At 35.9% G+C, this 11655-nt stretch overlaps 1 protein-coding gene across 1 annotated transcript; it reads right to left on the bottom strand.

Moving 5' to 3' along the window:
- Window positions 1-474: 474 nt before the first annotated feature.
- On the bottom strand, window positions 475-10012 carry si:ch211-91p5.3 (uncharacterized). Its single transcript, XM_057330451.1, has 20 exons — window positions 9284-10012; window positions 8400-8528; window positions 8115-8237; window positions 7769-7921; window positions 7018-7366; window positions 6727-6837; window positions 6436-6603; window positions 5954-6094; window positions 4944-5084; window positions 4621-4836; window positions 4346-4528; window positions 4123-4263; window positions 3786-3926; window positions 3239-3454; window positions 2991-3146; window positions 2301-2513; window positions 2066-2209; window positions 1615-1920; window positions 1193-1333; window positions 475-1062 (listed from the first exon to the last, which is right to left on the bottom strand). Exons 1-20 carry the CDS (start codon window positions 9488-9490, stop codon window positions 983-985), a joined length of 3459 nt encoding a protein of 1152 aa, XP_057186434.1. The 5' UTR covers window positions 9491-10012; the 3' UTR covers window positions 475-982.
- Between the last annotated feature and the right edge of the window lie 1643 nt (window positions 10013-11655).

Genomic DNA, 11655 nt, shown 5'->3' with positions numbered 1-11655 from the left:
CGAAGACAAGACCTGGACCAAAATAAATTTTCATCTTCAGTTCCTCTCATAGATATCTAGACAAGTTTACTGTTATGAAAATGGAATTAAATAAACCCGTGCTAGCAACTGTATAAAATTAAAGTGCTTTTAAAGGTCCAGTGTGTAATTTTTTGGAGCATCTATTGACAGAAATGCAATATAATATACATAACTATGTCTTCAGGGCTGTATAAAGACCTTACATAATGAAGCGTTATGTTTTTATGACCTTAGAATGAGCTATTTCTAATTCGAAACCTTGCCGCTAGCGCAATTTGAGTACAGTAGCTGCATGCACAGATTCTTAGTATCTTAACGTTTCTTAGTATTTTTTAGATATAGTGTGCTTAAATTTTGTGTAGGGATAATATGTGTAGTTGAAACAACTATAATGCAAATAACGAGAAATTGTTTTACACTGCATAATAAATCATCCTTTGCTCAAAGTTCTTTGTAAATGTTTTGTTTATTAGCTTTATTAGTTTATTATAGCCTTAAAATTGCACAATCCACAGTGTGAAACAAACAATTCATGGGCAATTGAGATCAACATTTGAAGCTCACATTTCAGAATTCATATGTTCTTAAAACAGTAGAAAAAGACAAATACACCATTTGTCAATTGCACAGATGCACATCGCATTACAAATTTCCAGCACTGATATAAAGTATACTGATGGTCCATTATTGAGTTGTAGTCAACATGAATGTTGTACCAACCGTTGTTTGTTATAAATATTAAAAATGGTTTCATCCAAGAATATTAAAGCTCCTAATTAAAGTAACTTTTGTGTGTTTGTTTTTAAAGCCCTCTTGAATGAATTAAAGTTTACTGTGTTTTACCACCTAAAAAATTCTATTTCAAAGACATGTGCATTTTTCTTAAAGTACAACCGGATTAAGTCAAATACTCCATTCATACAAAAAAAACATTTGTGGCAGATATCAGATTTTTTGTGTTTTAGTCGTTTAGAAACTGAAATCTCTGCTTGAGTTCTTCAACCAGCTTCTTTTTCGCTGTTTCCCAGCTGTTCTCCCAACCTTAAATAAAACATTTAATATTACATGCAAATATTTTGAAACTTAAATTTAGTTTTAAAACAGCACTGTAACTAGCTAGCACTATCAGAATGTGATAGTAGTATTTGTTGGGATGTATGTCAGAGCTCACCTGGACTACAGCAGGTGAACTGAACAGAGAATGTCGCTTTTGCTCCGAGGGCTTCTTCAGTGTCTTCAAACACAGGCTGCGCTAGATTCTGCTGTTTAAACCACTCATCTAAACGGTTTCTCAGAGACTGACTGTCTGAGTCTAGAGGTACAGAATGACAGGTGAGATCATACATTTCTTCTTACATTTAAGGTCCACTTATAATGTTAGTGAAGATTAGACAATTTAAAGGAATATTTTACCCTAAAATGAAAGTTAAATGGGTTGAAACAGCATTAACTGTTCCTTTAAGACTCCTAAGTAAATATGGTCACATATTGGTTTCATATTTTGACAGCAATTAAAGTACCTCATATCTAATTATAGAAATAATCCAAATCCAATATACTATATGATATAGAGTAAATTGATATATCTCTGACCTGTCTTCACCCCCAGCAGGCTCAGTATGCGTAAACTGAGATGATTCCGAGCAGCTTTCTTGCTGCTTTTGCATGTGCACTTGACTGTATGATCCGTGAAATTCAGCCGGATGGAGGTCTTCACCAGCGACCCGTCCAGTGAGATCACTGGATCTTTCTGATCAGCCCCCTTTAACATGAAGCTCAGTTGATCCTGCACTTTTTCAGGACTATTCGCTGCAGTTAGTGATGTATAGTCAAATAAAGGTGATAGTGCACCTAGAGCTTTCTTGAGAACAAGTAACTTGGCTTCGCACTCTGAAGGCCCTAAAAAAATATGAGGACACATTGACATGCTGAAGAAATGCAATATGTTTCCAAACCAGTATAGATTAAATAAAACAAATAGTTATACAGTAATAACATACATTTTCACTGTAAAATTGATAAGAGACAACTGTTAACTACTAACCTTGTTCCTCATAGATAACACTGTAAGTTATGTTCTTTAGTGAGCAACAGAATGCCTTTGCAGAACCTTCAACATCTTCCTGAGGAAGGGCGAGAGATTTCTGAGAGAAGTGCTGCTTTACTTGCAAACTGGATGTCTTTTCATCTTGAAAAAGAGATAAACAAAAAGAATCTTAAATTAAGGAGCATAAATGTAATAGATACAACGCTCAATAATACTTTACCCAACACGTTACCTATACTAGCTTCAAAAATTCCCATTGCGCAGCCGAATAACATGTAGGTTTTGTGAATGGCTTTCTTCTTGGTGTCATAGCCTTGTTTGTTTGTAAAAGTAAAATTTTCCAAGTTGATTTCCACAGTACATTTGAAGTTCTCATCATACTCAATGTTCTCGACCTTCACATGTGGCGGTTTGAGATTCCATACGGTGAGCAGCATGTCAATTTCTGAAAAATATTTGACGCAGATGTACAGTAAGGATGCAGGATATAAAAGCCTATTAATATAAATGTATAACTTAGAGATACTGATTCAAACACTTAGACACACACTGTGAATATGCATGGGATGTTTTCCTAATGATCTCTATTTGAAGAGTTTATTTGCAAAAACAAATTTGTCAAAAGTCATGTTTTTTTTTGCTGTATTTTCGAGTTATTATTACTTAATGAAAAAACTGCAGTTTGAATAATATTACTTGGAATGCGCAGTAAAAAAGACGATTTTTGAAGTTGTTTGTTTTTGCAATGAACTCTTTTGTTGTTGAAAATATACAATATATTGTAACTTTTGTAATTTGAAGCAAAAATCTTTTTTGCCCAAAAACAAATGAAAATCAGTTATTATAAGTTGAGCCGGAGGATACGATTCTGTGGTAAAAATCTGACCTCATCCCACATAAAGCAATCTTTCTGATTCATTACCTGTAGAATCAATTCTGGCTTTTTTTCTCTGTAAGTCTGGAGAACTGGAATCTTGAGGGTCCAACACAGACACAGAAGCACGACTCTGACATGATGGGAGATGAGATGATGTGGAGAGGACTGAAGGTTGTTTCACTGGTGTCTGAATGACGCAAACTGTAGAAATAATGTCGTTTAGATATCAAGAGACTAATTCCTTTACTGTATGTCATTAGACACAACAAATTTGCTTCAAAAACCAAACTTACGGTTTGAAGGTTCTGGGCCGGTTCCTCCAGGAACGTCTTTACTGTCTGTGTCATAAACAGGAGCGCTGAGAGCATGTGTTTCTAAACTCTCCTTCAGAACACCTTTAAAGTTTTTCTCAGTTTCTGATATTGGACCACGGTTGAGGATTTTTGCTAGATGTTTCAGAGCAACTTCAGCCGCCTGTTGCTCTGCCTGTTTCTTCTTGGTGGAACCGACTACAATACAAAACAATAGCTGATTTAAATTAGAGAGGCACCGATACTAAATTTCGGTACCGATAGCCGATTATTCAGAGTGATATCTGCCGATACCAATTCTGAAGATTAAATTTACATTTCTTAACTTATAATGACTATTAATATTGAACATCAAACTGGTTATGTTTCTTCTTTTGATTGACAGGATATATCGGCCCTGATCATCGGCTGTTTTTAAACTATCGTCCGATAGCCGTTAGTGGGAAAATGTGCTTAAATCAAACAATACCGATTACTGGCCGATATATCGGTGCATCTCTAAGTTTAAATACTGGATACTTAAAATCACCTGTGTCATGAAAAATAAAAGCGCCGCTGAGTCTCAGTTTGCAGATGGTTGTGTCGTCGTCATTTTGAACAAACTCTTCTGCCGGGTTTTGGAAGCCATGTTTGTTGAAATATTCCAGAATGGCTGACTTGTATGTCTGACCTTTTTCAGAGGGCACAAAAACCAGGTTACATTGTCCAAAAATTCTTTTTTATACAAACAGTGTGTATTTTATTTCAAAACGTGCTTTATTTCAAGATTCTACACATGCTAACTAGTCAGGCTCATAATAAGAGCAAAACAACCGGCTTTATGTTAATTCCTCAATTGTTAACATATGGAAACCTTTTTACTTTACCTTCACTTAAAGCATCGATGCATAAATGTTGCCATAAAACTTTATAAGCTGATTCACTTGCTTCCTTCTCATTTGAACAGCATCCATCCGATACAACTTCTCGATCAAGAGTCACAGTCACTTTACCAAAGCAGGTGATAGCTGTAATATCAAAATGAGATTTCACGTTTTCATCTCAGAACTATGACTATGCACCCTTATTCAACACTGCAGTTAACTTTACCTGATCTATTATCTGAAGAATCAATTCTGGCTTTTTTTCTCTGCAAGTCTGGAGAACTGGGATCGTGCAGGTCCAACACAAAAGCAGGAGCACTGACTGACACATGACTCTGACATGATGGGAGATGAGATGATGTGGAGATGTTGTCAGGCTGCATGTCTGAAGGCCGTTTCACTGCAGAAACTGTCCCGGTCAGAGAAAAAAACCTTGTTTTTCATGGTTCCAATTGTCATAGATGCAAGAGTTTGTATAATTTATTTTAAAACCAAACTTACGGTTTGAAGGTTCTGGGCTGGTTCCTCCAGGAACGTCTTTACTGTCTGTGTCATAAACAGGAGCGCTGAGAGCATGTGTTTCTAAACTCTCCTTCAGAACACCTTTAAAGTTTTTCACATTGTCTGATATTGGACCAAAGTTGAGGATTTTTGATAGATGTTTCAGAGCAACTTCAGCCGCCTGTTGCTCTGCCTGTTTCTTCTTGGTGGAACCGACTACAGTCCAATTGAAACAATGAAGACAACACCATCACAATAGCTTAAATAAATGCTTTTTCAACATAAAATAAATTGTTTAATCAACATAAACAAGTTGAAATCACCTGTGTCATGGAAAGCAAAACGGCCGCAGAGTCTCAGTTTGCAGATGGTTGTGTCATCGTCATTTTGAACAAACTCTTCTGCCGGGTTTTGGAAACCATGTTTGTTGAAATATTCCAGGATCGCTGACTTGTATGTCTGACCTGTTGTGGGAAACAAAGCGAGGTTAGTTGTGCTGTTATAAAAACCTAAACATCAAACTAAAACAGATTCATTTGAAAAAAGGTTACATGGGCAATTCCAGCATTATGGACGTGTCATTTTGCATTCTGGACGTGACATAAAAATGCTCAGAGAATGTATTTGTTACAAATACATTGAATCATCTGTTTATATTTTACTAAACCCTTGTTGATAGAGTCTGATCAGAAGAATATCAGTCTATGAACAAATGTTCTATTTTAAAAAAGGGAAATAAACATGCGTTATGGATCAGGATGTGACAAAAAAAGGACACAGTTTTTGGGAGACGTCAAACTTTGTTGGATTTCTGTGAATTAAAATGCACAAACCTGAACCAATAATTCCTAATGAATGGAAGGGATGCCTCTTTATAGAAAATCAAATACTTACTTTATTTTATATATATATATATATATATTAATGTGTCCATTTATGAGGAATATGTACCGTTATGGATGTGGCAATCCTGAAAATAGTACTTACATCACCATGAAAAATCATGCACTAAAAATAAAACAAATGCTTTAAAAAGAGAGAGAGACCTCACATGGGTATTTAAACCACCAAATGTTGATATTTGTGCAGTTAGCATAGTAAAAACCGTTGGTTAATTTTTTTCATTGACATTTTCACGGAATTGCCCACATGCTACTCTGTTGTTTTATTGTAATAGATAACAAAAAATAACAATTACACGTGACGTTCATAAAGCTCAATGTTTAAAAAAGCTTAGAAGTTTCTGCTCAAGAATAAGTAAAAAAAGTGTGCATTTACATACTGTATACATGATACTGTATCTTTGAACCCTGAACAGCTGTTCATACATTACCTTGAACTGGACCCATAACATCTTGTAAATTTTTCCATAAATCTTCATAAGCTGATTCAATAGCTTCTTCCTTGTTTGAATAGCCGCCACCAGATGCAACTTCTTGATCAAGAACCACAATCACTTTACCAAAGAAAATCCCTGAAATATCAATGGAAAGTATAAGATACCCTATTTCATTTCAGTGCAGCATTGTGCGCCACTGTAAAAAAATTCGGTAGAAATTACAGTATTACTGGCAGCAGTTTGCCAGTAAATTATTGTAGATTTAATGTACTGGCAACAGTTTGTTCAAATTAAATGAACATTAAACATTAACAAGTCTTTACCTTTACAGAAAAAAACTATAAAATAACAGCCTCATGCAAAGCATTCTACAGTAATCTAAGTACAGTAAGCCAGTAACTTACTGTAGATCTACAGTAAATTACTGGCAACTAGCTGCATAACTACAGCAAAAAAATGTACAGTATACGGTTTACCTAAGGAAGGCAGTAATGTTGAACTCGATGATTCCTCTGTTTTATCAGCCTGTAACATCAGGTTCTGAAGAGCAATGTTTGCTACCTCCTGATGGGCGGCTTTAGTGCTGTTCCACACCCCCTTGCCGAAAAAAGTTTGTCCATTGACCTCCACGTTAGCCTTATAACCTGCACGGAGAAGTGAAATGAGTCCCTGACTAATTTTTTTCTTCTAAATTGAACGTTAATTAGCTTTTCCTGTGTATTATTACTTAGTATTGATATTAAGCGGATTGATGATGGATTTGTTACCTTCGGGTTCTCGCTCCTCTGTAAATACAGGCTCTGGCCAAAGCTTTTTACGGGCAAATTCATAAAGATGATTCTTGTACTTAGGTGGTCTGTCAGGAAGCACTGGATGATCTGTATACGGCAAAAGATTTGCATGAGACAGAATGTACATTTAAACAAGGGTGCAAAATGTGAGAGCACTAGTAAACAAAATTAACTCAAAAATATGTTTGTGGGGTGAATAGGAAGTAACTAAAAGAGCCTTATTAATCTTCTACAAGACGTATAAAGTCCTGTCCACCTCTTACTCACCAGGTTTCTTCTGCTCCAGATGATCCACTCTATCCGTCAGGTTGCTGATCTGCTGCTCATGTTGATCTACTTTCTCCTGCATCTCTTTAAGTTTGCTGACCTGCGGGCCAAAGTTCTCCTGGAGATTGTTTTGGTCCAAGAAGTCCAGGAGATCTTGCGATTGTTCTTTGACACTTTTATCTTGGTTCCCTTCGAATTGCAAGAAAAAGTCTTCCAACTTGTCCTTCATAGCCTGCTGTTCACGATCTAGAACTTTCTGGATCTCCTTCAGGTTCTGAATGTCTTCCAGTTTGCCGTCTACTTCACATGGCGGGGCTTGACTGAAATTCTTGTCCAAAAGGTCGTTAAACTACAGAGAAGATTACAAAACTTAAAATTTAGATACTAACATACTATATGTACTGCAGTATAGATAGTGTGTACCATACTTACTATAGTATTCAGATTTTATGTAGATTCTATGTCAAAATGGACAACAGCATACTTTTTAGAGCACTGTATCCCACAATGTACACAATGAATTTCTAGTGTCACAATTATTCATTCTTTGTTTGGAAATTCAAGTATTCACACAAAGCTGAACTAAAGACACAAATGACCCATTTTCCAAGAAAAAGTGTAGCATACTATTTAAAATGATTATGATTCCCATTCTGTGAAGCATTTAGTATGCTAGTATTCCATTTCAAGCATGTCCTAAACATAGCCATGTGAGTAACAACTAAACATAAATTATTTGTGTGAATTTCACCTGTTTTATCTCCTTATCCAAATCTTTCAGTTTTGGGACGCGTTGTTCAAGTTTTTTGGCCATCTCCAAGACCTTCACAAGATGTTTTTCTCTGTCAGCATTGCTCATTTTGAAGTCGGGTGAGTGCATCACTTTGTTCCGTACAGATATGACCTTATTCGTTTAAAGTAGAGGACAAATGTGTTGTTATCCAGAACCCATTTGAGATTTTTGACCACCATAACAATAATGCTGACAAGTGGTGTCAGCATCCACTTAGCTTTGGATTACAATTTCAGAATTATGTAATGTTGAATATGGCAGCTGAAAAGCAAAAATCAAGAAAGGTGAATTTTACAAGATTTACCTCATGTAGACAGTTTTTTGGGGTGTCCTTAAAATGTTTGCAAGACGTCATTAAGTTAAAAATGGCAGAAATATCAAACTCGCCAAATGTACAATGCTCTCTGTGTCCACGTGACATATATGCCTGCGTGCAAAATATGCAACACATATGCAGTCAACACATGTTAATGTAAAAGACATTGATTATGTATGCATAGGAGATTATGTTATAATTAGATCCTTTCCATATGCAACAGTGTTTAACAGTAGTGAGTGGTGGCACAATGTAATAATTACAGTAACGTACCTTGGCAACTTCCCACTTATTTGTCGGCCATAGTTGTGGCCGGCAGTTTTCCCAGCATATATTATACTTTGTAGCATGATTGTTGAAGATCTCATCCTTCCAGTCTTTACACAAGTCGCAAAGACTTTCCTATGGGTACAAGAAAAGCACAATTTAAGAAACCGGTAGAAACCAGTAGATCTCACCCTTTTTGACTTCCTTCCAATGGGAATGTCCACAACTATATTTGAAGCCGGGGGCCTTTCTAGGCAATACAATTTCTAAACAATACAATTCTAGAGGTTGGTAATATAACTATAAAGATGAATATTCGTTATCACTTTATTATAACTTATTTAGCTTATAGCTTTCTGATATTCTTTATAAATATACAATTTGATATATATATAGCTTTATAATGCAGTATAACTATGTTTGCTAATGTCAAACACCTAGTATGTGCACTGATGGTCAAAATTAAGGTCAAATTGTTTCAGTGCACTCTACCAACTTGTGATCAATTGTTTGTGTTTCTTTGTGATTTATAAGGTCCGTGTGGATGGATAGATTTCCACTGAAAAAAACTATGTAAATGTGGAAAAATCGTTTTATTATGTTATTTTCTTCTATGCCTAAAACAAGGAGGCGTGGTTATCTACAAGGTTGCAGACTGAAATCCTGCCAAATCCAAAAGTAATGATAAATATTATAGTATTATATTAAATATATATTAAAGTATTATATTAAATCGTATTACAATGGGTTTCTGTATATCTGCATACAGTATCACTTAAATAGTAATGGTAGGCTAAATAAAGATCATGTAACGTACTGTATAACTCAAAATTAACACATTTAACAAATCTGCCTATATATTTTTGAATAAATAAATAGTTTACATTTACCTTTTTATTCTTAAAATAGCATCTGTTTTTGCAGATATTTCCTTTGAGACCTGGTTTATTTCCCAGCAGAGCGGTGTGATAGGTTTCGGTTTCCTTTTCAACGAAATCCTCCATACGAATCCTCAGGATGGAAAGACTCTCGGCTGTTTTTAGCCAGTTTTTATACTTTTCATCACCAAAACGTTTGTACGATTGTTCGGTGGTCATGTTCGATTATTAAAAATAACACCCCAGATCCAAATGCTTTGTTGAAGGCGCTGCGCTGCCTTTGTGCCCACTGTCAGATAGTCAGCTGACTTCTACGGTTGCCAGATAATCCTAATAATTTAGTAGCTTTTCCACTTACCTGAGACTTAATTTACAGATAAGCGAAGGTGTAGATATGAATTGTACGGTAAATGCTCGCATTCTAAATTTACGTTCTTTGTTAATAGTGGTTTGATATCAAAAGTTGCCAATATATTTATAACTTCTCCAAACTTAGTAAGTTACTGTAGTTGATTTTCTGTTGTAGTAATAATCAGTGCCTCGGTATGATCGTACTTACAAAATGAGCTTAAAGTTTACAGTTTGGGCGTGTCAGCAGAAGAATCATGACGGAAGCGCAATGTAATAACAAAGACCCTAAGCAAGGTCTTCGCACGGCCAACAATCTTTAAAAGCGCTTTCTAATGTCAATGTAAAAGAGCTTATTTTTCACCAGTTGAGCCAGACATCAGCTGCTGTATCATAAAATGTGTCTCTTAAGCTCAAATCATGGCAGCAAATTGACTTCTTCAAGCATTTCTCTCTGCAAAGGCACTTTTAGAAAGGCTTTAGCGATTGATGATTGGCTCTTTCCACTAGAAGGCGGGGCTTACTGAGCGTTGCACTTTTTCTAATTCATAGCGGCACCGTCTTGTTAATATATATAATCTTTGGTACTAAGCAGCGAAACAGTTCTTGAATAAATCGAGCGTTTGTCGCCATCTAGTTGTGAGATGAGTGTAATGAAATAATTTAGAATCTTGTTTAACGGGAATTTTGTTTTATGTAATGGATAATATACAGATAGCCGGCCAGTCATTATCCCCCCCAAAAAACATTGAGAGTGTAGAGCAAAGAACGTGCAAAGCATTCTTGCTGTCTCGTTTTATTTTGCAACAACGCTGTATATAATAGGCTACATAATCTCGCATAATGCATGACTATTTACCAAATGTATAATTTGCTTAAGAATCAAGGAAATACTATATCTACTACAGGTAAAATATGAAAGAGTATGCTTGTGTGTTCTTATAAAGTTAGCTTCTTGTCTCAGTAGCTGTTGAACATGCACCAGAGTGACAGAATTTAAAGGGAGACCAGGTGGCCCCTGGCAGGCCTCCGCTGTCAAACAAGATCTTCCATCTGTCTCTTTTTCCGTTTTCTTCTCTCGTGTGTTTATCGTTGGGGAACAAGGTGAACTCTGTCCCTGCTGGCTGTTATATAAGGGCGTACAACTATTAATCAGGTATTAAACGTGTAGTTGCAAATAGTGTGTATTAATCTTAGTCACCTGAGGCCATGCGTAGTCAAAGGTGGGTGTTAGTTCCTAGGCCCGGTTGCATAAAGCACCTTAAGTGTAATTTTCCCTTAAGTAAAACTTGAGGTATACTTAAGGACACACTTAAGTCATTCTCCTATTGTCTTTGGTAAAGGAAAATCACCCCTTAAGTGTCATACTTAAGGGAGAAACTTAAGGTGCTTTATGCAACCGGGCCCTGGGCTTCAAACGTCTTTGGATTACAATGATTTAAATCTCCCTAGCCCTTTATTTTGCCTTCTTAGTAATTACACTGAAATGACTATAGACTATGGCAAGTCAAGATTTTTTTCTCTATAATAATAGTGTAGAATATGCTGATTTGACATGGAATACTGAGGCCATCATTATCTCATGAGAAAAGACATACAGCAGTCACACAAGTATGCAGTTTGTGTGATTAGATCACTATTGGCCATGAATAAAATATAACTGGTCTTTTAGTGAAAAAGGTTTAAAAATAATTGTCCTTCTTGTGTCCAAACACTTTTGTCTAGTTGTAGGTGAGACCAATTTAATTTTTCGACTTCTCGAAAATGTCTATATTACGCAAGGAATGTTATAATGGCTTTTGGAGTGCTCCTCCGCGTTACGCTAATGAGAAAACGTTTTGTAAACATTTATTTTGCAGTCTGCCCACATGTGTAGTAGGCTACTCTCGCCTTGAATTTAAGCAAACAGAATTCATAATATTACAATCAGCAGTTTAAATGTTTTGTAACTGCATAAATAATCACATATCTCAAAATATTAAATCAGTCAAATTTGTTATCCTCCTCTGTCAGTGACGCAACTGGGCTCCGCCTTC

The sequence above is a fragment of the Triplophysa rosa genome, linkage group LG3 (assembly GCF_024868665.1).
Source record: "Triplophysa rosa linkage group LG3, Trosa_1v2, whole genome shotgun sequence".
NCBI lineage: Eukaryota > Metazoa > Chordata > Actinopteri > Cypriniformes > Nemacheilidae > Triplophysa > Triplophysa rosa.
This window is presented reverse-complemented; position numbering and strand designations above follow the sequence as displayed.

Coding starts and splice junctions, on each gene's coding strand:
- si:ch211-91p5.3 (XM_057330451.1), bottom strand. CDS start 9,490: ATGACCACCGAACAATCGTACAAACGTTTTGGTGATGAAAAGTATAAA. Junction 4,837..4,943: donor TTTTGCTTTCCATGACACAG/GTGATTTCAACT, acceptor ATTGGACTGTAG/TCGGTTCCACCAAGAAGAAA. Junction 1,921..2,065: donor TGTTATCTATGAGGAACAAG/GTTAGTAGTTAA, acceptor ATATTTTTTTAG/GGCCTTCAGAGTGCGAAGCC.